This window comes from Maylandia zebra, linkage group LG3 (genome assembly GCF_041146795.1).
Source record: "Maylandia zebra isolate NMK-2024a linkage group LG3, Mzebra_GT3a, whole genome shotgun sequence".
NCBI classification, from domain to species: Eukaryota; Metazoa; Chordata; class Actinopteri; order Cichliformes; family Cichlidae; genus Maylandia; species Maylandia zebra.
Window position 1 is genome coordinate 2,258,606 of NC_135169.1, and position 27,550 is coordinate 2,286,155.

At 40.5% G+C, this 27,550-nt stretch overlaps 1 protein-coding gene and 2 long non-coding RNA genes across 6 annotated transcripts; 2 read left to right on the forward strand and 1 right to left on the reverse strand.

Annotated features, from left to right (window-relative positions):
* Nucleotides 1-2,673: 2,673 nt before the first annotated feature.
* LOC143414327 (uncharacterized) lies at nt 2,674-5,209 on the forward strand. Of its 2 annotated transcripts, none has more exons than XR_013094860.1 (3): nt 2,674-2,855; nt 2,966-3,078; nt 4,706-5,209. It is a non-coding gene; the product is annotated as an uncharacterized LOC143414327 (long non-coding RNA). The 2 variants fall into 2 exon arrangements; XR_013094861.1 differs by having other exon boundaries at nt 3,021-3,078.
* Nucleotides 5,210-5,212: 3 nt separating this feature from the next.
* On the reverse strand, nt 5,213-7,276 carry LOC112432534 (uncharacterized). Of its 3 annotated transcripts, XR_013094856.1 has the most exons (4): nt 7,100-7,229; nt 6,880-6,937; nt 5,688-5,808; nt 5,213-5,522 (listed from the first exon to the last, which is right to left on the reverse strand). It is a non-coding gene; the product is annotated as an uncharacterized LOC112432534 (long non-coding RNA). The 3 variants fall into 3 exon arrangements; XR_003023085.2 differs by having other exon boundaries at nt 5,213-5,808; nt 6,880-6,992; nt 7,100-7,276; XR_003023088.2 differs by having other exon boundaries at nt 5,213-5,808; nt 7,100-7,263.
* A 534-nt stretch (nt 7,277-7,810) lies between these two features.
* LOC112431646 (uncharacterized) lies at nt 7,811-26,910 on the forward strand. The gene is made up of 3 exons (XM_076878465.1): nt 7,811-8,440; nt 21,444-21,553; nt 22,252-26,910. The coding sequence occupies exons 2-3, from the start codon at nt 21,536-21,538 to the stop codon at nt 24,592-24,594; spliced, it is 2,361 nt and encodes a 786-aa protein (XP_076734580.1). The 5' UTR covers nt 7,811-8,440; nt 21,444-21,535; the 3' UTR covers nt 24,595-26,910.
* The last annotated feature ends 640 nt before the right edge of the window (nt 26,911-27,550 follow it).

Consider the following 27,550-nt stretch of genomic DNA (forward strand, 5'->3'; position numbering starts at 1 on the left):
CATCTTGTCTCACATTCTTCAGAATCAAAGACACGTCTCCATCAGCTATCTGTCTGTCCTTCAGATCCACCTGGTTCTCAAAAGATGGATGCTGGTAATCTGGAACAAGTCATCCATGCTGATATAAAAGGACAAGTTCTTCATCTTCCAGTTCTGTTCTTCAGTTCTGCTCCACTCTACAACTATGACGATGTGAGCTTGAGCTTGACATGTCAGAGTGACGTCCTGTCCAGACTCAGCTGTGATGATTTTGTGATCTGAAAAAGAGGAAACAACACAGCGCAGCGAGGTTAAAGGTCAAAGTAACACTGTTCACTTCTACAGCAGTCAATCAGAGTGATGATCAGACAGCACTAAACTGTACTTACACACAGAGAATTTTCAATAATATCACTTATCACAAAATTAATGTGTGCAGGCTCATGTTGCCTGCGCAAAAGAAGACGTCACACACAATCAAGGCTGGACTGGGACAAAAAATTGGCCCGGGCATTTTGACTAGAGACCGGCCCACCAGGATAAAGATTGAAAATTTGACGTCATTCAGTGTTAAACCGCAAAGGATTCTGGGAACTTGTGGCAAGAGGTACTAGCGCACGCAGGCTTTCAATTGAACTCAGTTACACAGCAATAAAAAGAAACACAAAAAATGGCAAGAAGCTGTTGTATTATTAACTTCAATAGTCGGTCGCATGACAGCCACGGGAAGCCGACGGGTAGAGAGATCGTTTTTTTTATCGGATTACATCGTTGAAGAGACATTTTTAAGCCATGTTTCCGAAGTAAGAGCCGACGGATGGTCTGGATATACCAAATATAACGTCCCAGAACACTCCAGCTCACATGTTAGTCTGCTCCAAGCATTCCCACAAAGGTCAGAGTTTTGTTGTAGTTAATGCGTCATTTTTCTTAACATAATTGGTGATATAGGTTACAAGCAAGTCTGGCGCTGAACAGAAATTGTGGCGCTATGCTCCTTTGTTTATTGTGCATAAATAGTGAATTTTCCTGACACAATATTGCGTTTCGCTTCTGTTATTACCATGGTACATTGACAAAAACATATACTTTTATTCACAGGAGAAAACAGTTGTTTTGTATCACTAATTGTCCAGTGCGATTACAACATACAATATTATTGTCACTGCTACATTTCTGTAATGCTACCAGAAATTATTTCCACTACTAATTAATTACCGTTGAGCTCAAAGGTTATATTAATAAACGGTTAACGAATGTGTATTTATGACGACGATTTGTGAGACTGGTAAACTTACCTTTGTTCGTACGATGGTCTTTCGTTCTACACGGTGCATTTCAAGGTCCTGCACCCATCCGTCGGTAAACTGTACCTGGGCTTGTTGCAGTGACCTGAAGTTACTAAACTTCATGAGTGTATGCACTCACTCCAAGAACCGTGTAATTATAAATCTGAGCGTGGTGAAAGTTGGGCAGCACGCTAATGTCTTTTGTCCCTCTGTGTGCTCGTAAGGGTCTGACACTTTCACTCCTTTGATTTTTTCCTCGTATCTTTTCTTTGTCTTTTCGTCGAGTCTGTCTTTGTACGGACCGGCATTGTTCTCCTTTTGTTTTGTACATTCCTTTTTTGTGCGGCAAAGAAAAAACAAGAAGGTATTGGAACCGGAGAATGAACATTTTGCAGCGCTGCAAACGCTTGCATTTGATGCGGTACTTGGATTGTTTTGCCACGAGTTCCTGGCATGCAATGCGCGAAAATCACGTGATTGCTAAACAAGGGGGAGGGTGCATCCGGCCTCCTCGGCTGTAATTGGTCCAGCCAAGAGTCGATCATGACCAATTGACCAATCCAACACCTTTCATTATCTATACCCTTCCTAAAAAAAAATAAAAATCCATCGGCCCATAAAAACAAAATATCGCCAGCGGCCAGCAAATGCCCGGTATGCCCGATGGCCAATCCAGCTATGCACTCAATGCACTCTGTTTAGACCCAGACCAAACAATATTTCGTCTTGATGCATTCTCAATCATCCAGCAAAGTAAATCTCCAAAAGTTGAATCTGTTCATCTGGACGTAGCGTTTTGTGGGTTTTCTATAATGTTACATCATATTCTATAAGGATGTTATGTGTTTGTAGACTTTCTGCCCAGTTTGACCCATTTAGCAGAAGTCAGCATGTTTAAGGCTCTGATATCTATTCTGTATGACTTAAAGCAGTTATGACATGGTCTGATTTCCTCATCCAATAAAGGAATATTTAATATATCAGTCTACTCTTCATTCTATCAGAAACAGTTATCACAGCTCGTACATTTTCATTTTGCACATATATGTAAGCATTGAGCCAAATTTAGTAATGCCAACAAATTAAATGAACATTATTTGTCTCTTACATATAATACATCTATACATATTTATACACTGTAAAAGATTCTTGTCTTTGAGTGAAGATTTATGGTGATGGGAAATATAAATAACTGAAACTTGAATCTTTACTGAAGCTCAGTGTTTGACACAGAGTTCACTCACATGTGCTGTACTATGGAAGAAATATAGTATCATCAGAATTCAAGTATTTTTAGACATTGAATTTATGACACTGAATTTTTATCCTCCAAATTTCCCTGCAAAAATATTCACCTGCAAAAATTCACCTGCAAAAAATTCACCTGCAAAAATTCACCTGAAAAAAATTCACCTGCAAAAATTCGCCTGCAAAAATTCAACTGCAAAAGTGATGAACTTTAATGACCCAAGCCAGAGCAATCAGCACCAGATCGAGTCGAGTGGCTCTCAGCCAATTAAATTACGCTGTTTGATCACATGACACCGTTAGCCAGCAGTGTGTCTCCTAAAAGAGAGCTGTTTAAAGGTGAGTGATTAAGTTTTTCTCCTAAATAGAGATCATTACAGAATGCCTAGTCCTACTTAAAATCCCATTTATTTATTTTTTTTATTTTTTTATCATCTACTCGAACTAAGGAAAACGTTTGACTAACTCAAAGACAATTTCCACGCCTCCCCTGCCTGTCTGCAGAGGCAGTTTTGAATTTAGGAGCAGCAAGATGGAAGCGGCAAACCCTGGCGATTCTCCGGTAAGTATATTGTTATTTATCTTCAAGTTTGTCTTTTGAAACGTTAATGTTATTTAAATCCGTTGCTCACGTATAAAGTACACAGACGGGGTCTTTGCTCAACTCGTCTGAGGCGTGTCTCACTAAGCGCTACATGCTAGCATCCTGCTAACCGAGCTACCATTTACATGCTGTGCTTTAGAAAATAGGATACTCGTTAAAAAAATACTCCGCAGATATTGATAGATAGACGAACACTGCAAATATAATGTTGGAAACGAGAACGGCCTTTGGTGAAGGGGTAAAATACACCATGAATAAAGCCATATAGTGAATTGGCTGCCATGGTTGCAGAACAGCCTGATTTAATGACAAGAATGGGGAAGAGTGAGGTGAAGTGAACCAAAGCCACAAAACACAGTCAGAAGAGGCGGCAAAAGGGCAGTGATCTGTCCGTCAGTATGAAGTTGGTGTGTGCTTTGGTGAACAAAAACTCCAGACCGGTAGCAGGAAGATGGGAGACTCGTGTTTCACTGGAATAGTGGTGAATTAAAACATCCTTTGTTGGGGACATTTCGGTGTAAATGCATCCATACAGGTGAGACAGAGGCAGACCAGACAGTGAAGAAAACAAGGCAAACATTAGAAATATTAAAACGGAAATATAGGATTAATATAACATACAATTTGGGAAAATGTAAGGAACGCAATGTAAATGATATTGTAAAGTCATTAAAACAGCATACTCTGATTAAAAGAAACATGTAATTGGGTAGGATAATAATGTTAAAAAAACATGTACAAGATGGGTATGTATACTTGTAGCCAGAATTTAACAACTATAAAGTTGTAGCATGTCAGTACCTTACCCCATCCATTATATCCACACTTTCAGAAAAGGATATGGTCAATATCTTTACAAATACTATCTAAACTTAAACGGGATATTCCCTCTGCTTCTTCTGCTTCTCGTATACACCCTCAGGGTTTGTGATCAGCCAGCGGCTGATATGATCATTAATCCTGTAAAATAATATTCTTTCGGTTTATGAATCTGTTTGCATGGATTTCTTAATCCGTTTCCACTGTTAGCAGAAGTTGTGCATGCAGTTTTGGTGTGCTGCTCTCCAAGACTACAAGCTGTGTTAAAGTTGGAAGTAACTGGCCGATGTTCCACTGTTGAAGATCAGCTGTGCCCATTTGTTGCACATTGTGGGTATGGAGAAGTTGAGGCCCTTGCAGGCTACCCACAATTTCCCCAAACTGAGCGATTATACATCTTGCTTCCATATTTGTATCTTGTGTCACTAAAAATACATTTTATTTTAGTTTTATACATTGATTAATGACCTGCAGAATCTCCTTATCATATAAGGTGATTCATAATTGTCACTTTATGCTTTCTCCATTTTGAAAGTGATTACATCCTTGCATTACATACTTTAGGTTCATTTTCTGCAGGCAGGTTTCTGACAGAACAGGCAGATTTACACTATAACCTGCAGCAATGGACACATAAAGAAATGAAAAATTACATGTATGTGCTAACTTTCTAAACACTGTTACATTTATGATTAAGTAGATAAAACATTTATGTCAGCCTTGGCTCATAGTTCATTTAAAGACAAGAACTTTGTGTGTGTTTCAGGTCCTGCACTCTCAAAGACTGAATGAACCTGCATTGCAGCCATGGGTCACTGTGAGCATCACAGGGAAGGTTGAAGCCGCCCGCTGCAGCTGTAAGGCCGGAGTCACGGAGACCTGCACCCACGTCACTGCTCTTCTGTTTAATGTAGAAGCAACAGTGTTGATCCGTGGCACAAGGACTGTTACAGATGAACCTGCATACTGGGTTTTGCTGGGTAATATGACCAAGATACAGCCAGAGGTTGGCCATAAGATGGACTTCTCCTCTTCAGCTGCCCAAAAAAAGGCTCTCAATCAAAACATAAACAGACCATCTGTAGTGACAGGTAAAAGGAGCCGTCCTCAAAACAGAAAAATCCCACCTGCTACTGTGGAGGAGTTGTCACTGCTATAATGCCATCATGTTTTATCTAGGGGTCTAGATTTATGCCTATAGTGTACTGCCGTGTAAATAATTTGCATTTACTGAATGAGTATCGCTGTTCAAAAATTGAATAAAGAAACAAACTAATTTTTGCCTTTTTTTTATTAAAACCACTTTATAGAACATCACATCAGTTACAATGTAGAATCCATGTCACTGGAGCATTTTGATTCAATAAACAGTAAAAAGGTGAGCTGTGAAGACCAAGGACAAGTGCAGTTCACAGGTTTTCTATCCAAGGAATCCCAGAAGATTGCATGGTGTCATTGCCCAGCAGTTGTTCGCAGGACATATGGACTCAACCGCAACAATCCCTCACACTGAGCAGCATGAAGTGACAGTGCAGAGGAAAAACTCCAGCAGAACCAGAACCCGGTTCAGTACCAGCAGCCATCTGGGTTTGGAGGAGAGAGACAGAGACACAGAACTACCAAAAGTATAATTTTTTATGTGATTGACTGTTGTTGTAATTCAAGCCCTGAGTGTAGAGCAGGTAAGATATAAAGTTGCATCCTAAATTCCATGCTCATGCAGAGTGTTTAGTTTATGACTTTTTCACCTGGTCATTTCTTGATGAACAGATGGTCTTTTAACAGTGGAACATCGGCCAGTTACTTCCAACTTTAACGCAGCTTGTAGTCTTGGAGAGCAGCACACCAAAACTGCATGCACAACTTCTGCTAACAGTGGAAACGGATTAAGAAATCCATGCAAACAGATTCATAAACCGAAAGAATATTATTTTACAGGATTAATGATCATATCAGCCGCTGGCTGATCACAAACCCTGAGGGTGTATACGAGAAGCAGAAGAAGCAGAGGGAATATCCCGTTTAAGTTTAGATAGTATTTGTAAAGATATTGACCATATCCTTTTCTGAAAGTGTGGATATAATGGATGGGGTAAGGTACTGACATGCTACAACTTTATAGTTGTTAAATTCTGGCTACAAGTATACATACCCATCTTGTACATGTTTTTTTAACATTATTATCCTACCCAATTACATGTTTCTTTTAATCAGAGTATGCTGTTTTAATGACTTTACAATATCATTTACATTGCGTTCCTTACATTTTCCCAAATTGTATGTTATATTAATCCTATATTTCAGTTTTAATATTTCTAATGTTTGCCTTGTTTTCTTCACTGTCTGGTCTGCCTCTGTCTCACCTGTATGGATGCATTTACACCGAAATGTCCCCAACAAAGGATGTTTTAATTCACCACTATTCCAGTGAAACACGAGTCTCCCATCTTCCTGCTACCGGTCTGGAGTTTTTGTTTACCAAAGCACACACCAACTTCATACTGACGGACAGATCACTGCCCTTTTGCCGCCTCTTCTGACTGTGTTTTGTGGCTTTGGTTCACTTCACCTCACTCTTCCCCATTCTTGTCATTAAATCAGGCTGTTCTGCAACCATGGCAGCCAATTCACTATATGGCTTTATTCATGGTGTATTTTACCCCTTCACCAAAGGCCGTTCTCGTTTCCAACATTATATTTGCAGTGTTCGTCTATCTATCAATATCTGCGGAGTATTTTTTTAACGAGTATCCTATTTTCTAAAGCACAGCATGTAAATGGTAGCTCGGTTAGCAGGATGCTAGCATGTAGCGCTTAGTGAGACACGCCTCAGACGAGTTGAGCAAAGACCCCGTCTGTGTACTTTATACGTGAGCAACGGATTTAAATAACATTAACGTTTCAAAAGACAAACTTGAAGATAAATAACAATATACTTACCGGAGAATCGCCAGGGTTTGCCGCTTCCATCTTGCTGCTCCTAAATTCAAAACTGCCTCTGCAGACAGGCAGGGGAGGCGTGGAAATTGTCTTTGAGTTAGTCAAACGTTTTCCTTAGTTCGAGTAGATGATAAAAAAAATAATAAAAATAAATGGGATTTTAAGTAGGACTAGGCGTTCTGTAATGATCTCTATTTAGGAGAAAAACTTAATCACTCACCTTTAAACAGCTCTCTTTTAGGAGACACACTGCTGGCTAACGGTGTCATGTGATCAAACAGCGTAATTTAATTGGCTGAGAGCCACTCGACTCGATCTGGTGCTGATTGCTCTGGCTTGGGTCATTAAAGTTCATCACTTTTGCAGTTGAATTTTTGCAGGCGAATTTTTTCAGGTGAATTTTTTTCAGGTGAATTTTTGCAGATGAATTTTTTGCAGGTGAATTTTTTTCAGGTGAATTTTTGCAGGTGAATTTTTGCAGGTGAATATTTTTGCAGGGAAATTTGGAGGATAAAAAATCAGTGTCATAAATTCAATGTCTAAAAATACTTGAATTCTGATGATACTATATTTCTTCCATACTGTACCAGTGTACCTGCACATGTGATGTGACAATAAAAGTGAATTGTTTACGTGAATTGTTCAAGTTCACTGCTGTAATAACTAATAATGATTAATATAATAACTATAATATTGGCCATATTATATTTACACTGACTTTAGTCTCATGAACAACATAATTGTTATTTACTAGCTAATCTTAAAATGACTGTTCAGTACAGAAATGAAGCCCAACAATCATGTTTTACAGTCATGTGGTCTCAGCCTCAGATACTTATTAAATCACACAAAGTAGAAACAAACGAACAAATGAACAAAATATGTTCTCCTTCATTTCTCTCAAACAAAGCTGTATGAAACGTTTCCAGCGGTTAGTATCATGGTTGCTAGGCAACCTGGGCAGCGCGACGGAGATCGACCGGCATTTCACAAGCCTCGCACTTCCGGCCTTAGCGGTCTTTGAGTACGCGGCCCTTGTGGACCGTTAAGGCTGCGTACTTTAGGGCTGCAGAACCTGAATTGGGATACAGCCTAAGGCTGTTCCAATTCTCAGCACCGGTCCTCTCTTTCCCTGAGTCCTTAGCAAATCTCCTTCCCACGATGACGTTTCCAACGAGGGCAAGAAAAAGAGTTTAGGAAAAGGAGATAGGCGCTACTTTTGAAATAACACCCCACATGGTTACGTTGGTCTGCTTAGTCACGTGACCGCACAGCAACAAATCACAGCAGAGCCGGAAAAGGAGGCGGAGCAAAGTGTGTGTGCAGGAGAGGAGTCGAGCAGAGAGCTGCTTTTTCATGAAACGGGAGTAAAGTAGTAAACTTACAGGAACATATACCACTGCCAACGTTGGGATTAATTTCTGCATCGATCTGCACACCCTTGTGTCCTGGATCGTAGCCGAGATCAGCGTGAACCACGTGGGTCTCTGCTCCCTGATCTGTTTCTTAAGACTTTCAGCTTCATCACGGAGTTTCTCTCGGTTTGTGGGCTCATATAAAGGTAAGCACCGAGCCAACTTTAATGTGGGTTCAGTTTATGTTGTTGCTGTTAAGAATAATAGATTGCTTGGTATACACTGGAGTTAGACAGACTGTAGAGTTTGTGATTGTCTGCAACATTATAATCTGGCGGTTGCTATGGGGTAAGAATACATACAGAAAAATAGTCTTTGAATATGAACAAAGGGTGCAGGGCAGGAGAAGAGCCAACCCCCAGGACATGAAGCCACGGGTACAAGCGTGGGGGAGGGCTGTCACTACCGAGAAGGGTCTGGCTGCAGGCACTGTGGAGCTCCACAGTAACCGGAAACACGTGACCTCCACAGTAACCGGAAACACGTAACTTCGGTTAAATCGACTTTGACATCGAAAACTAAATTGCGTTTTTGTCCCTATTGATGCTGCTGAGAAATAAAAATGGTTTTAAGTGGGGGGTTTTAACACTCTGGGTTTGTTCAAAAAAATTCACCATCCCCTAAATTGTTCGTGGCCAAAAGTGACACTTGCTGTTTCGCTGATTTCTTTATTTTTTTTACAGTACATCGCGTTGTGCGTTCTGATTGCTGTAGACCATTGTCAATCAATCTAGTCCAGTGTCTCCTGTACAGGAGCGGTCCCTAATAGGCCCACGGACCGGTCCCGGTCCGTGAGTCTTTTGGTACCGTTCCGCGAGAGTTGATCCTCCGGTGTGAAATGTATGGTTGTAGTTGTGTGTCTTATTTTGAAAGAACTATTTACGCGTTACCATAGCGACCAGATAGCGTTAAGAAGCAGAGAGGAGGATGTCACTGTCATTGTTATTGGCACACAGCTCAAGTCACGTTTATTATTACATTTACAAAATACCACAGTTTCTTTTTTTTATTCTTTTGTTGTATTTATCCGCGACACCTTAAAGGTCGTTCCCTGAAAATATTGTCTGACATTAAAGTGGTCTGTGGCGCAAAAAGGTTGGGGACTCCTGCTGTACAGTACAGAATGCGTTTAGCTTGTCGAATTTACATAAATCTTCGATCGCTAGCAGTGTAACTCTGAAGTGCTGTACTGTATGTTTGGAAGTTTTCTCCCAAACAAACACAACAATGCCGACGAAACGTTTTGCACCCTCAAATGCACCTTTAGGTTTCATTCCATAATACTGGACTTATGTTTCTACGAAGGTTTGAACTCTAAGAGTGTTTAAACAAAAGAGAAAAGTGTGAAAATGTTCATGCCTGTCTGAGAAAAGTGTATAAAGCATGTAGTGAGGGGTTTTACAGTCTTAACATCTGTAATAATTGTAAAAAATAAAGTTGGCTACTTCATGGATTTCACCTAACGCGGGTTATTTTTAGAACGTAACACCAGCGATAAACGAGGGGCTGCTGTATTATTAATAGTAGAGTCTGGGACATCTAATTGATTAACATCAACATTGATTATTATGCACTATTATTTTTGTTCAAGGAGAGCCAAAAATATAAAACTCTCTCAGCTTGTTTGTTGCCAAAAATGGCCACTTTTTGTGTATGTTCACAAAATGCTATAAAATGTTTCTTAAAACATTTATCCACTTTTACCGACGTGACTCTTTAAAATAGCACCAGTCCTTTTCATCAAAATCAAAATTGTATCTAAATTTTTTACTCTTTATAGCCAATTAGGTTATATATTACCATTAACTTTTCAGATAAAACGGTGATAAAGTCCTAATGTTTTCATGAAACTTCCTTTTATTCCCCATCTGAGCATCGGGGAAAAGGCTGTCTTGCAATTGTTGAGGTCACTAGTGTGTGCCCCAGTTCTTCCAGGATCACTCTCTTTATAGGTTTTAGTGGACTCATAGTACTGCGAAGTGGTTTCATGGTACAAAGGGATTGTATTCCAAGATCTGGGAGACTGTAGAAATGAGCAGTGATGCCTTTCCTACCATCTTTCCAGAAAAATAAGTGATCTGTAAGCTGTTAGGCTTACTTACAGCAGCAGCACTTTCTGCACCTGCATAAACTCCAGGACACATTTACTAACGATGTTTGTTGCTGTATGTGCTGCAGCTTTGAATTTTTTAATAATATATATTTTGTTAATATTTTGGCTATGGTGTCTTGTTATGAAATGTAAAAGAGTAAAAGTGTTGTTAGCAGGTGCGTCAAAGCTAAGTTTGACTGGGAAACTTAAAGCTCAATAGGCTGCATCAACAGAAATTCACTGCAGCCTATGTAATATTTCATGCGTCATAATTTATTCTACTCTATCTTGCAAATACATATTTGTGTGGCAATGTCATGCACAACACACACAACTATTAGATCCTTAAGATCAAACCCGTGTCATTGTTTTGGTCCACTGCAGTGCAGGGCCCTGTTTCAGGAAGCCGGTTTAGTGGAAAAACTGAGTAAGTATACCCTGAGTTAACGAAAACTCTGGGTTTTCGGTTTCACAAAGCGAGTTCAGCTGAAGCCTGAGTGAGTCACTATGACGACACACGCCGTGAAGCTAACCTGCTCCCTAGCAGGTTTACTTCAACTAACCCTGACTGTCTCCGCCCCTTTGTCGGAAACCTGACAGTAGGAAGTGTCAGACATGGCGTGTCCCTTCCTTGAAGAGCCAGTAGATCGTGAAGCCCAAATCCTCTGCAGAGCTCTCCGCCGGGAGAGAGTGATTAGAGCGCGTTTGGACATTTTATCATTTCCTGATGATTTTCTGTGCAAACGTTACCGTTTCTCAGCACAATCTATAAGTTATTTGAATAACATCCTCAGGCCATATATTACGCATGTGACACATCGCGGACATTCTCTCAGTTCTGTACATATTATTTGTATTGCACTTCGGTTTTTTGCAAACGGGAGCTTTCTGTATAATATTGGTGACGCTGAGCACGTTTCCAAGGCTACCGTCTGTCGGGCAGTCAGGAATGTTACAGTTGCACTGAAACGTCTCCTGCACTCATCTGTGGTGTTCCCCGGTCACAGACCCACAAGATTCATCAAAGAGGGATTCCACAAAATTGCAGGTATCAGGATGACCAAAACTTAATTTATGATGTGGTGATATTTGAACTACTACTTAAATTTTACATTTATTTTCACGGTTCCCAGGCGTGATTGGCTGTACAGATGGCACTCACATTCCAATCATTGCTCCTTTAGTAAATGAAGGAGACTATGTGAACAGGAAGTCTTTCCACAGCATTAATGTACAGGTACATAGTTCCCTGTAGCATTTCAAACTAACAAATTATTTCATCATGGTGATGGATGCTAATTTGTGTTCTCTGCACTGTGAAGATCATATGTGATGCTGCCAACATTATCACAAATGTGGAAGCCAAGTGGCCAGGCTCTGTCCATGACTCACAAATATTCCGTGAATGTACACTGAGCACAAAATTTGGACATGGTGAGTTGAGAATACTTTAAAATATATAAAGACCAATTGCTTCAGGGACAGTTGAACTGAAGTGTATCCTTCTGTCTTAGGAGAGTTCACTGGCTACTTGCTTGATGATAGGGGGTATCCATGTTTACCCTATTAGCTTACCCCTTACCCTGACCCTGAACCGGGCCCACAGCAGCGATATAATCTGGCTAATTGCAGGACAAGAGCCAGAATTGAAATGACTATCGGAATGCTTAAGGCCCGGTTCCAGTGCCTGCAAAGACTCAGGGTCACCCCAGAAAGGGCATGTGACATTATTGTTGCATGTGTGATTCTTCACAACATTGCCACAATTAGAGGAGAACACTGTCCTTCTGAACCAAACATCAGCAGTGATCCAAACCATGAACATCCTGACCCTCCCACGAACATACAAGATGGAAGCACAGTCAGAGACACCATATGTCACAATCATTTCTTTTGACCCATCACCTCAACATGTTGAAAGACGGAAAAACAGATTTTTTGTTCAACTGGCTTTATTGGTCGCCTGTGTTTCCTGTACACAAAGTATTAAAAGATGTAAACCTCATAAAGTGTCTCTGTTGCTTCCTCCTCTGTAACAGCTGTCAATGTTTCTTCATTATTTTCCTGTAGTAAGGAAATTAACAACATTGCTGTTCTACTGTAAACTCATATAATCTGTGGAGTATTACTCACAACTGCATGTTGGTCTGGCTCAACAGGAGGCTGCACCAGATGCAGTACACCACCACCATCAACTGATAGAATATGAGGTTTATACAGGTCACTTATAACTTACAAGGGACCAAATGGCAATTAACAAACATACCAATCACCTTACACTTCATTGTCATTATGCTCTCAAAGACAACCAAGACTGAGGGAAGGCAAAATCAGTAGGAAAATAACTTCACTACAAAATAATTCATTATGGTAAAGAGTTTATCAAATGAATGAGCAGCACTGCAAAGGTGACTGTGAAGAAAGGATGTATGCACATCATGTATTATTTTGAATTTACCTCTTATGTAGGCACTTGTGTCTTGCGGGGTTATTGACTCAGAGGATGTCCCCGCAGAGATGCCTTCGGCCACAGGGCGCCCACTGTTTTGGCTGAGGGCCAACTGCTCAGCCTCTGTGAGTGGTGGTGGTGGAGGACCCCCACCTGTTTTTCGGGCCTCCGCTTTTTTTCTGTTGGCTATAACGGGCCACATTTGAGCATACAGAGTAAGCAAATGTGTACTTGTAATGTGCTCAGATAATTTCAAAAAGTGCTTACAGAAAGAAAATTAATGTAGCCTCTAACTGCAATTGATTTATGTGGGACAAACAGACCAAGCACTATGGCTCATAATACAATTACACCTTACCTGTTTGGACTATATTTTTATATTTCATTTTTACTTGCTGCCAGGCACGTTTGGGGCCTGTTGGGTTGCACCTGCGCTCACATCACATCACAAAATAAAATGTATAAAATAACAAATAAAATAACATATGATAAAATAACGTGTTAAATGGGTGGAAATCCCTAGATCAATGTTTATATTAACACTCACGCATTGACTCTGTCGGCTATGTTTTGCCATGCATGCTCCCTTTCTTTTGCAGCTGTGGCTGTGTTACTTTTTTCCGCGGAATTTGCATGTTATCGGCATATGCTGCCATCAGAATTTTGGCCTCAAGCGCTGTGAAATACATTGACCGCGCCTTCTTTCCCTCCGTCTCCATGGTGACTCGCTTAATCTGTGCTCCGCTTATCAGGGCTTTATGTATCCTCGTCCGCGCGCTTCACTTGGGGTTAAAGCAACTCCGCGTTGATTGAACTACTTGTTATCAGCCTTTCTGAAACCGAATATTCCGAGTTGGACAGTTCGGGGTTACTCAACCCTGCGTATCGTTTTTCACTCTGAGTTTTCTAAACCGGCTTCCTGAAATAGGGCCCAGTAGTCAAAAAAAAGAATAAGTGAAGTGTCCACAATTGGCCAGGATAGAGCCCAGTGTTAATGTTTAAAATGTATAAAAATATTATTGATTACAATTCTTTACTGTTAATATCAACAATAAGCTTTTTATTTTGAAATTACAACTTCAAAAAAAAATGCTGTTACATTTAATGCTGTTACACTGTAATCCTTTATTATAAGTATGGACACAGAATAAAGTGAACAACATTTTGAAATAAGTTTAATTTGAATTTTGTACTACGTAAAAAACAAAACAAAAAAACAACAACATATTAAACAAACAAACAAACACAGCCAGTGCCTTCATTTGTCCATTACATGTCATAGCACTGACCCTTAGCCCCTGCTCATCAGCACATGCTTTCAAAAAGAGCTCCATGTCCTCTGCAAACTGAAAAACAACGAGGAACAAGTCCCTTGCTCCAGTGTCTTCTTCCTCTGACATGTCTCTTAAGACCCTCTGCTGGTCCCCTTGATTTAAGGACAGATATTTTGGCATTGTTACATGTCCACGGAAAAGTGCCTTATTTTGGACAACCCACTGCACAGCAGGACACAGATCTTCAACAACTGCTGGCTCCTGTGTCAGGCAAATGGGGATGAAAACAGTTATTTCTCTGTTGCAGAACAGTTTTTTAACAGTTGTAGGAGCCATAATTGAATGTATTGAATTTTGATGATCACTGGGTTTTTATTTGTTTGGTTGTTATGGGAGTCACGTGGGTGCTAGCGGTGACATAAATGGGCGTTGTCAGTCTGTCATTCATGGGTTTTGATTTTGACAGAGAGGAGGGCTCGGTAGCCGTAGTTTTTGTTGACCGCTGCACTACATGTTTCGCTTCGTTTATTAGAGCCTGTGACGTTGTAAGAGTCTGAATCAGGAGCTGATGATATTACTCTGTAAACTCTCAAAGCACTTTAATAAACAAGCAAACAATTCCATCTCTCGCATTATTGCGTAAAGTTGACAGCGCGTCAGGCAAATAGGCAGGCTCCAGCCCCGGCCTGTAGCGACTGTGGAAGTCGCTACAACAGTTATTCAAATGTCACTAACCATGTAATTACACTACTGTTTAAAGTGAATACTGACCTGACTGACTTCCTGGAACTTGCGCTTTTTCAGTCTGAAAATTGGCACGTGTTGTCCTTCAAGCACAGCTTTGGCTTCCTCTCTCCAGTGTGCAAATAGCTTGCCAGAGCTACGAAGAGTAAGGCCACAGTGAGGGCATGTCATTTTCATGGACTTTCCATCAGCTGCAGTTTTATTGAACACAGAGGGTGGAGCATATGAATGTTCTAACAAAGACTCAGAAAATGGTTCAGATACCGAAGACAAAACCTTGGGGGGGGAGATGGGGCTCCTCGAAGAGTACTGCCGGAGGAATATGGGTCTCCTCGGAGAGTTCAGCGGGGAGCAGTCCTGATAATGGTGGCTGACTTGGCATTGAAGAATGCTGACAAGACAATATATGCCTTGCCATATCCCCACGCCGTATGATTGTAATCTTACAGACAGGGCGGTGAAAGTGTCCTGTTGTCCTGCAAGCCAGCCTGCACCGGCATATCATTTTATCTGTAAGAGAAAAAACAAACAAACAAACAAACAGATGTAATTTAAATGTAGTTGTATAGAATGCAATCAATTTGTCTAACAATCAGATTGTACATGTTAACAAAAACATCCAAGCCAACCTCAATAATGAAAGCAAAATGGTATGGATCACAAAAGTTATGTCAAGAAAAGTGGTGAAAAGTAAATAAAAATATATTTTATAAAAACACTATTTTTGTTGCAGATGAATGCACTGAACTGTACAATATCAACAGCAACTTTCATGTCAACAAAGATACTGCAGAAGTGCTTAAAAAAAGTGCATATTTATAACTATAAAGTATATTTAATACAAACATACCTTTGAAAGGCAAAGCATTTTTTTATATGCACACTTAGATGCTCCTCAATCTTTGCCCTGACAGTAGGGCTGAAAGTGGGGCACAGAGGGCAGTGAAAGAGTCCTCTGCAACACGTGTTGCATTCCTGCAATTCTGGCTTTAAGCCCGAATTCCGGATTGATATGTGCATCTAAAACAGAGAGAGAAACAGATAAACACCATATATACATTTAAGTTAAGGTTTTAGCAGAAATAAGAATTTACAGTTGGCATGTAATAGATTTGGGAAGAAAATTCTTGAAAAAAACCCACAAATATTTTACAAGACACTTTAATTTGTGAGACATGTTTCTATTGACATATAACAGTCAATTGAACAGGGGCTAACTAAAATCTGGGCAATAAAAAAGCTGTACAGAAAAGAATGACGAATAGAAGTATTGATAAATATATAAATCTGTTTGTGATGAAATTTACAGTGTTGACGCTAACAGTTTAGATACCTCTGTTTAAAAAGCACTGACTCGACTTTTTAGTCAAGTCGAAGTAAGAAGTACAGGGTCTAAAATATAATTTATGTACAAAATATTGAAGTAATCTTGCGTCCAAAGCACGCGTGCGGGGGGCTGATTTACAAATGTACGCATTACAAAGTACAGATACGCGTGCTAAAATGTGAGAAGTAGAAGTATAAAGAAGTATACAGTAGGCACAAAAAAGTACAGCAGTAAAGTAAAGATACCAGAAAATTCTACTTAAGTACAGTATTGAAGTATTCGTTATTTTGCATCTCTGACGCCAACAATAAATCATACTCTAATGCAAAATGTGTTTTTTGCTTCTTCTCGCCCACAGAAGCCGTTAATCCAGCTCTCTTACTTAAACCAGGCCCAGGAAAAAGCATATCTGTGTGTTTCTCTGCCATGGAGCACGATGAAAAAACATTAAAATAAGGAGGAATGTTTTTGTAACGCAAAAAAAGTAAAAGAAAGACTTAACCAACCTTTGCGATCAACTTGCATGACTTCCACGGTATCCATGCGTGTTTACGGCTAGTGTGGAGGTCACGTGTTTCCGGTTAGTGTGGAGGTCACGTGTATCCGGTTACTGTGGAGCTCCACAGTGGCTGCAGCCAGGTGCTCTTGTCACTACCCGATCCGTACCGGAAACCCGATCGGTACCCCGCATGTGCGAAAGGTGTCTACTTCCGGTCGAAGCATTTTACGATAGTTACAGGTCAGAGTATCTGTTAAGATGTTAAAAATAACAAGTATCTCTTAACATGTTTCCGATAATGAAACATTTACTATAATGTAGACAAAAATAAAAAAATTAAAAGATAGTGACAGATCGGGACTCCCGATCCTTACTGCGTATGTGCAAAGTCAGACCGTACAAATCGGGTCTACCCGATCCATACCGCGCATGTGCAGGGGTTTTCTTCTTCTTCTGTTCGTTTAATGGCAGTGTACTCCCCAGTGTACGAGGACACCGCCACCTGCTGACTGAGCGAATGAACCCTATTGTAAACTGAATTAGCGTCATTACAAACGTGTGTTAAATTTGATTTAGTGATAATCGAGTGTGTTTATGCTTGTCGGTGTGGAGAGGATTGTTGGAAAAGTGATGATAATGTCCGCTATCACTGTCAATTGCCAGTAAACACTTCATCTGGCTTCTGAATCTTCACGTGACATATTATAAAGTCTGTATTATTAACTCTGTCATTAGGCACCATTCTTCTTATTTTACGGCGCTGTTGTTCAATCGGGGAACGCTTTCTGTTGAGGAGAAAAGCAAAAATTTGTTGCGGATACGGATTATTCATTGTTTAAATGTCCTGGTAGTCGAAAAGGAGGCAGAGCTGCTGAGAAATGCTAGGAGCTAACTGGGCGCTAACCATATCATTCAAACATATTGAATGTCGCAATGTTGGCAAAGAGAGGAAGTGACGTAAGATTTGCGCATGCGGGGTACCGATCGGGTTTCCGGTACGGATCGGGTAGTGACAAGGGCAATCAGCCTGTAGAATAGGACTTCATAGGGCTTTGGAGTTGACGTCACGCCACAAAGCATTGTGGGAGCGCAGCGTCGTTTTCGGGGTCTACGAATCAAAACAAACACACTGTGTTGGAACGACGACTACAAGAAAGATGCTTAAAAGCAGCTCAAAAGAGAATGAACTGTATAGAGACCGATTGCGTCCAGAGGCGAAGCGGCGGTACTTGCAGAAAATAGCGTGCATTGGAAATGTGGACCCGTATGAAATACGGCCGTGGAGTAGAAACCCTGAAGACCAACCGCTACTGACGTAGCCTGACATATTTTCAGACCTTGTCTGTGGAATCAGCGCGTACAAGTCGTCATTCAAACACAGGTAAGTCAGCTCGAGTACTGCGAGTGAAACGCGTTTGATTTCCCTGCAAACATTCACATTAGTGCAGCATAAATTCATTCATGAGGGGAAATTACAGTGAGAACATGTGGAGGCTGTTAGATGGATAACATAGTGAGTTCAGTGCATTGATGTGACATTGTCCTGAAGGATTGTTATTCTTTATGGTTAAAGAAATTGCACTATTCATATTTATTATAAATAATCCTAATTATACATCTTGCTTCCATGTTTGTATCCTGTGTCACTAAAAATACATTTTATTTTAGTTTTATACATTGATCAATGACCTGCAGAATCTCCTTATCATATTAAGTGATTCATAATTGTCACTTTATGCTTTCTCCATCTCTAAAGTGATGACATCCTTGCATTACATACTTTAGGTTCATTTTCTGCAGGCAGGTTTCTGACAGAGAACAGGCAGATTTACACTATAACATGCAGCGTTCTATAGATGGACACATAAACAAATGAAAAATTACATGTATGTGCTAACTTTCTAAACACTTTGTTACATTTATGATAAAGTAGATAAAACACATTTGTGACGGCCTTGGCTCATAGTTCTTGTCTTTAAATGAACTTTGTCTGTGTGTGTTTCAGGTCCTGCACTCTCAAAGACTGAATGAACCAGCATCGCAGCCATGGGTCACTGTGAGCATCACAGGGAAGGTTGAAGTTGCCCACTGCAGCTGTATGGCCGGAGTCGCAGAGACCTGCACCCATGTCGCTGCTCTTTTGTTTAATGTAGAAGCAACAATGTTGATCTGTGGCATAAGGACTGTTACAGATGAACCTGCATCTTCAGCTGCCACAAAAAAAAGGCTCTTGTTCAAAACATAAACAGAACATCTGTATTGAAAGGTAAAAGGAGCCGTCCTCAAAAAAGAAAAATCCCACCTGCTACTTTGGAGGAGTTGTCACCGCTATTGGATACTGTGCTGGTACACAGTAAAGCTGTGGGTTGTGGGAATGACCCATAATGTTTTATCTAGGGGTCTAGATTTATGCCTGTAGTGCACTGCCATGTAAATAATTTGCATTTACTGAATATATACTGACTGAGTCCCACTGTTCAAAAGTTGAATAAAGAAACAAACTAATTTTTGCCTCTTTTTTTAATTTTATTGAAACCACCTTATAGAACATCACATCAGTTACAGTGTAGAATCCATGGCATTTATCAGAATCAGAATACTTTATTCATCCTGAGGGAAATTAGGGGTTACAGCAGGCAGCACGCCAATGGCGCATGCGCACTCACAAAGGAACCTTCTGACCAACTTTACACAAGCATCACATTGGGCAGACATGTCAGAAGGTAGGCTGATAGGAAAAAACAACGAAAATACACTATATGAGGTAAGAGGAGGAGAAAAAAAAACTCCACTCAGACTGAGCTCCTAGTGGGAGAACAGTTTGAGAACAGCTTATCAGTGTAAGTGTGTGTGTGTGCGTGTCCATAGTTTAGCTGAGACAGTGTCCTTCGGCCTATCAGGCTAAGTAAACAGTCCTCCAGCCAATCCAGGTGTCCTTGCATGGGACGGGAAGAATAGCCGTAACACAGTCGTTATCAGGGAGTGATTGTTCGGCTCCAGCCTTGGGCCTGCAGCTGGCGCCGTTATGGGGGTCCGCAATCTCAATGTTGATTTTGTAAATTTCCATGCGAGCAGCCCAGGAGAATTTTTGGCTGCCCTAACACTCCGACACTGGCCTCTCGATCTCCCGTTGGAGAGCCACGATCCTCCCCATGATGGTATCAAACTTCTTTTTTTTTTTTTTTGGTATCAAACTTCTGTTCCATGGTGTTGCCATTCTTTTGATTCTGAGACCTCAAAGCTGCAGCGATCCGTTCCGTGATGTCGTCCAGCTGTCGCTCAAGGGTCTCATTTTGAGCAGGCCTCTCTCTGATGTATTCCCCCATACGCTCAATGTTGTTGCTTTGAGCCTTCACAGCAGCTGTAAGCATCTCCAAGGTGTTGACCATATTACGTTCGTTGTGAGAGGTCGCGCCTCGTCTCATCTCTTCATTTCCAGCGGGCAGCCTTGGGGGGGGGGGGTTTGAACAGCCGGTTCCGCTCTCTTATTTCTCCGATAAACCAGGGCCAAGCCAACTCCGATCAGCACGAACCCTGCTATCATGGTTCCGAATAGATAGATATCTTCAGCGTCCTCGATCGACAGTCCCGCCAGACACATGACTCTCCAGTTCTGCCACCCGTCCATCGTGTATCCGGCAGGGAAAGTCCCTCCAGGGCACTCGGGCTCTCCCGAGCCCAGACTTCTCGTTGAGAAAAGGGTGTCAATAGCATTCAGAGACCAGTTAATCAAATCCATAATTCTCTTTTAGGTTTTAGAGAACGACCGTGTGAGTCTATTCCAGGGAAAGTAATGCACACGAAACAGACAAGGACATAGAGGCTAAGCAGGGAAGATAAGGGTGAGGAGGAGAGGAGAAAAGTGCGACCGCCTTAGCTGAGAGCCAAAGAAGAAAAATGATTTTATAGTTTACAAATGACAAAATGTTTACACAAAATCATGAGTGTTTACATGATATCATTCACTACAAACATTACTTTATTTACTGTATCTTTTGAAAAAATACAGCAATTTTAACAGCACAAGACTTAAGAATATTTAACAGGAGCAGGTTTCATTTTTCCCTGGTTTTATTATCACACTGTTCACCAAACGCAGCAAACCTTCACCATCTTATCCTGAAGGGTCACCTCTTCACCCTCACATGGAAGAAGTAATCTGATTGGCATGGTGGTATGTTTGAAGCAGGTCCCTTGTGTAGCACTGGAACCCAGTCACGATGTGATTCATCCATTTAATAGGCTGGTTTGCTGCAATAATGCCAAATAATTAGCAACTCTATAAATAGAAGGTAGTTCTGCAAAATCACTCAGTAGGATGTTTGTTCTAATTTGCTATGAGCTCAGAGCGCATCGAAAATAAAACTAATAGGCTATAAAGATTGATATGAACATATTTAGAACTTACCGGAATGAAAATGTCTGGAGCACCAACAGATATTTGGAGATGGAATAGAACTGCACGTCAGCTCGTCTCACAGCTGCTCTCCAGGCTGGACGCCTTTGTTTGGTAACATCGATACACGAGCTGCCTCGTGTTGCTTCCAGGTTGGGAAAGAATGGCGCTGGCCAGTTGCCGTGTTTTATAACATGATTGACATGGCAGCACTGAATGCACATGTGCCGTATCAAGCATGCACCAGGATAAAGGAAAGACTAAATACTTTTTTGCCCCACTGTATTTGTGTACATGACAGCATTGCTGTCCAGCATTGTGTTTATCAAAACTCTTTTTACAAATCCTGCTGTGTGTGTGTCCCCCAGGTGATTAACAGGAGGAGAAGAGTCTGGTGGTGCAACGGAGGAACAATTTCATCCATTTGGACTCAGCTCAGCCACTACAGAGGAAACAATCAATGACTTCAACACAAAAGGTGAGAAAAATATCACAGTTACAATTAGGGATGCACCGATACCGATACTGGTATCGGGTATCGGGGCCGATACTGTAAAATGTGTGTGTACTCATACTCGTAAAAGTTAAGCGATACCATGAACCGATAATAATGTAGCCCGGATGGGAATTTGGGAGTAGATACTCATAATTCCCATGGACTTAAACGCCACGGTAACATAAGGTGTTCACAGTTGATGTTTTGTGATGTAACTGTACCCAGAATGTAATTTGCCCTGTAATATGTCACAAGGTAAATACAGGTAATTAGAGCAATCAAACTGTTATGTTAATCATAAAGTATTATTTTATGGTATGTAACTCTGAATGGAGTTTAAATATTGTTCAGAGTTCTAATTTCTTGTAACAGAAGTTACAAGAAAATACAAAGATCATATTTTATAAGCACACATTGAAACAACAATATCATCAGTTGAACTTGAAATTTCTTATGCGTAAAAGATTTTCTCTGCTGATCAATATTTCTTCAATAATGTCATTTTCATTACAACTCTCATTGTAGCACATCATTGTAATGTGATACTGCCACCAGAAGGTGGTGGAAACACACCAACAATGTGTTTGTTGACATGTTTGATTCAACCAATGAAGGGAGTTTCGGTTTGTTCCACGACTGCATTTCACTCACTGCCTCTGTTTGTATCTCTGTCACTGCAGGACCAACATGGAGCGAGAAGTCAGCGCTCTCAGGAGGCCGACAAACCTCACAGAAGAAAAGGAAAGAAAACCTACAGCTGTGATGAGTGTGGAAAGTCTTTTATCCAGGCTGGACACCTAAAAACACACCAAGTCATCCACAGTGGAATTAAACCTTACAGCTGTGACTTGTGTGGAAAGTCTTTTACCCTGGCTGGAAGCCTAAAAACACACCAACTCATCCACAGTGGAGTTAAACCTTACAGCTGTGACTTGTGTGGAAAGTCTTTTACCCAGGCTGGAACCTTAAAAAAACACCAACTCATCCACAGTGGAGTTAAACCTTACAGCTGTGACTTGTGTGGAAAGTCTTTTACCCAGGCTGGACACTTGAAAAAACACCAACTCATCCACAGTGGATTTAAACCTTACAGCTGTGACTTGTGTGGAAAGTCTTTTACCCAGGCTGGACGCTTGAAAAAACACCAACTCATCCACAGTGGAGTTAAACCTTACAGCTGTGACTTGTGTGGAAAGTCTTTTACCCAGGCTGGACACCTAAAAACACACCAAGTCATCCACAGTGGAGTTAAACCTTACAGCTGTGACTTGTGTGGAAAGTCTTTTACCGTGGCTGGAAGCCTAAAAACACACCAACTCATCCACAGTGGAGTTAAACCTTACAGCTGTGACTTGTGTGGAAAGTCTTTTACCCAGGCTGGACACTTGAAAAAACACCAACTCATCCACAGTGGATTTAAACCTTACAGCTGTGACTTGTGTGGAAAGTCTTTTACCCAGGCTGGACACCTAAAAACACACCAAGTCATCCACAGTGGAGTTAAACCTTACAACTGTGACTTGTGTGGAAAGTCTTTTACTGTGGCTGGAAGCCTAAAAACACACCAACTCATCCACAGTGGAGTTAAACCTTACAGCTGTGACTTGTGTGGAAAGTCTTTTACCCTGGCTGGAGACTTGAAAAAACACCAACTCATCCACAGTGGAGTTAAACCTTACAGCTGTGACTTGTGTGGAAAGTCTTTTACCCAGGCTGGAGACTTGAAAAAACACCAACTCATCCACAGTGGATTTAAACCTTACAGCTGTGACTTGTGTGGAAAGTCTTTTACCCAGGCTGGAGACTTGAAAAAACACCAACTCATCCACAGTGGATTTAAACCTTACAGCTGTGACTTGTGTGGAAAGTCTTTTACCCAGGCTGGAGACTTGAAAAAACACCAACTCATCCACAGTGGATTTAAACCTTACAGCTGTGACTTGTGTGGAAAGTCTTTTACCGTGGCTGGACACTTGAAAAAACACCAACTCATCCACAGTGGAGTTCAACCTTACAGCTGTAACTTGTGTGGAAAGTCTTTTACCCAGGCTGGAACCTTAAAAAAACACCAACTCATCCACAGTGGATTTAAACCTTACAGCTGTGACTGGTGTGGAAAGTCTTTTACCCAGTCTGGAACCTTAAAAAAACACCAACTCATCCACAGTGGAGTTAAACCTTACAGCTGTAACTTGTGTGGAAAGTCTTTTACCGTGGCTGGACACTTGAAAAAACACCAACTCATCCACAGTGGAGTTCAACCTTACAGCTGTAACTTGTGTGGAAAGTCTTTTACCCAGGCTGGAACCTTAAAAAAACACCAACTCATCCACAGTGGATTTAAACCTTACAGCTGTGACTTGTGTGGAAAGTCTTTTACCCAGTCTGGAGACTTGAAAAAACACCAACTCATCCACAGTGGAGTTAAACCTTACAGCTGTGACTTGTGTGGAAAGTCTTTTACCCAGGCTGGACACTTGAAAAAACACCAACTCATCCACAGTGGAGTTAAACCTTACAGCTGTGACTTGTGTGGAAAGTCTTTTACCCTGGCTGGACACTTGAAAAAACACCAACTCATCCACAGTGGAGTTAAACCTTACAGCTGTGACTTGTGTGGAAAGTCTTTTACCCAGGCTGGAGACTTGAAAAAACACCAACTCATCCACAGTGGATTTAAACCTTACAGCTGTGACTTGTGTGGAAAGTCTTTTACCCAGGCTGGACACTTGAAAAAACACCAACTCATCCACAGTGGATTTAAACCTTACAGCTGTGACTTGTGTGGAAAGTCTTTTACCCAGGCTGGACACTTGAAAAAACACCAACTCATCCACAGTGGAGTTAAACCTTACAGCTGTGACTTGTGTGGAAAGTCTTTTACCCGGGCTGGAACCTTAAAAAAACACCAACTCATCCACAGTGGACTTAAAGCACACAACTGTGAGTTGTGTGGTAAGGCTTTTGCTCTAAATAGCGACTTACACAGGCATGTAGTTACCCACTCTGGAATTAAGGCGTAGAGCTGCGACTTTTGTGGAAAAAGTTTCAGTGACAAACGGTACCGAAATATTCACCTACGGATTCACACTGGAAATGATGTTTCCTGCTGTGATCAGTGTGGGAAACTGTTTGCAACAGATGCACAGTTACAACAACACACTGAGGAGAGACCTTATAAATGTGACCTGTGTGAGAAGACTTTTAAAGCTCCAAATCAGCTGAAAAAACACCAACAGATCCACTCCAGAAAGTAACTCTACAAGTGCAGTTACTGTGAGGATGTATTGATTTTTTATCTTGTAATTTTAACCTGATTGTTTGGAAAAAGTCTGATCAGTAAACTTATGGAGTTATACTGAATGAACTGTTTGGAAAAATGAAGAAGTAACCTGAGTTTTATAGTGTAAACAGTAAAATGTAATTGGACGTTGGCAGAGATGCTTTTTATTTCAGGCGACGTTCAGGATAAAAACGTTGAAGGAATTCCCTGACTTACAATGTCTTTGTTTAGGAGTGGAGCAAAGCACACTGATCCATTTCTCAACCCTGTCGTCACTGTGGTGGTGGGCAAGCGTTTCTCTTTAACCTTTGTGGAAAAACCTCCAATCACGAACGGGACCTAAAACCACATCAACGTAGCCACACTGGAGACAAAATGAACTACTGCAACGAATGTGGGAGAGGGTTCCACACACCAAGTACATTAAAAAACATGAACTCTTCCACATTGTGGTCAAAAAGCACATCTGTGACCAGTGTGGGTCATCCTTCACCACTGCAGGAGGGACACCATACAAGTGCAGACACTGTGACAAAAGCTTCTCACAATCAGGTCATCGTAACAAACATGAACGTACACACATGGAAGTGAACTTCAGCTGTGACCAGTGTGACAAGAGCTTCAGGAATCTCAGTTCATACTCCGAACACAAACGATCCCACGCTGTAAATAAACTGTTTCACTGTTACCAATGTGCAAAAACCTTCACTTCATTATCTGCTCTGTGCAAACATCAGCCTGATCATGCAGGACTGAAATCACTGGATCACAATGAATCTGAAGAGAGAGAAAGATCCTCTTCTGGTTTCAGGGTCAGACTTAAAAACCTTGAGATATATATGTATATATGTATGTATATATCTTTCTACGTAGCACTCATAATTCTTACTCTCATGTATATATGTTTGGCACTGATCACCACCTGCACTCATGTATATATCTTTCTACGTAGCACTCATAATTCTTATTCTCATGTATATATCTCATGTATATCTCATGCACATATCTTTCTTTCTACATAGCACTTTAATTCTTATTGTCTGCACTGAAGCACCGCAGCAATTTCCTAATGTTGTAAACCTCAACATCTGGCAATAAACCCATTCTGATTCTGATTCTTGAGATCAGGCTCCACAGAGTTCAGATGGAATCTCCTGTAAAGAGTGTCAGCTGATGCCACACTTGGATCTGATGAGGTAGCTCTGATTTCTGGACCTGCAGTGAATAATCCTGAATGTTACATTTAGGAAGCTGCATGTCTAGATATGCATATCAAGTTTATTTTTTTCCTTTGAGGGATTTTAATTCTCTAAAATGTTATCCCTGTTACATTTTAATCTTTGTTCCCTTAGGACACAGTAGTGTTTAGTAGTTGTACTTGTTACTGTATTATTAAAGTTATAGGAATGTCTTTTTTACCAAACTAATAATGTATCAGAATTGCAGATATGGATATATATTTCAATTTCTTTCATTTGAACTTTCTTAGTGTTTCCAAAATTAACTTTTTTTTAATGTATTCATTTAATGTGTTACCTCTGTTAAATTTCAATCCTTCATTCATATTTAACCTTTTGCTGTTGTAAAATCTTCTCTTAAATCCTTTTCTCCCAAAACTACAAATATTTTCACAGCAGTTGCTCTTAAAACCTCCAAAATGAACTAAATCTGTCCACCAGCTTTGAAACAACACCTGCTGTGACTTTATGTCCAGAAAAAAAGAAACTCAAGCTGAACTGGTTTTGGGCTGTACTTCCATGTAATGCCTGTTTGTACCAGAAGATGGAGCAGTGAGTCAGTGTAACCTTTATTCAATTAGGCAAAGAACACAATCTTATTCACAGTGGCAGCAAAGAAATGTTGAAAGTTAAAGTGTTAGTTATATTTGAAACTCAAGCTGAACTGGTTTCCACATGTTCTGCAGCTGTTTTCTTGTTGATTTTAAGTTTGTATTATGAAATCCTGATAATGTTAAAGTGTTAGTTATATTTGATGAAGTCTGTGTAGAGTTTATCTTATTAAACAGTTTGGTGTGAAAAATAAAGAAATGGTCTCAGAACAAGTAGTTTGTCCCATTATTTCCGATTCAAACTAATTTAACTGTTTTCAGTGGTACATGTGGAGGTTTATCACAGGAGGCGACTTGACTGTTCTCCACTCACACTGAAGAAGGATCCTGCAGCTCATTAAAAACTCTAAAATGATCTTGAAAGAAAATATGTTTGATTTTTCTTAAAAACATGCTGTTGGCATGAAGCTTTGAGACAGTGTTTTTAAGAGTCATTGTGGTTAACATCTCACACATTCCAATAAAGCAGATGTTCCTGCATTGCAACAGCGGTTTGCAGTTGCAATGCAGGATTGTGCTGCTGCTCGTCTACAGGACTCTCATGGAGCACCACTTTGAAACTTTGTAACTCTCTCTGCAAAATACAATATATAAAGACCAATGCTGGGCAATTAATTATATAGTTACTTCTTCAAAAAAGTTACTGAGTATTGCAAACAACAAAGATTTTTGCAGCTGTTTACCTAAAAATGCTGCTAAGGGATTTTTTTTAAACAAACATTTCAAACTATTTACAGAACAATCAGGTGTTCTGCATCAAATCTGATGCCACACAAATTATTTGTGCCTCTCCAAAAAATAATTTCTGTCCACTATGAGATAAAGGAGAACATCAAAAGCCTGATAC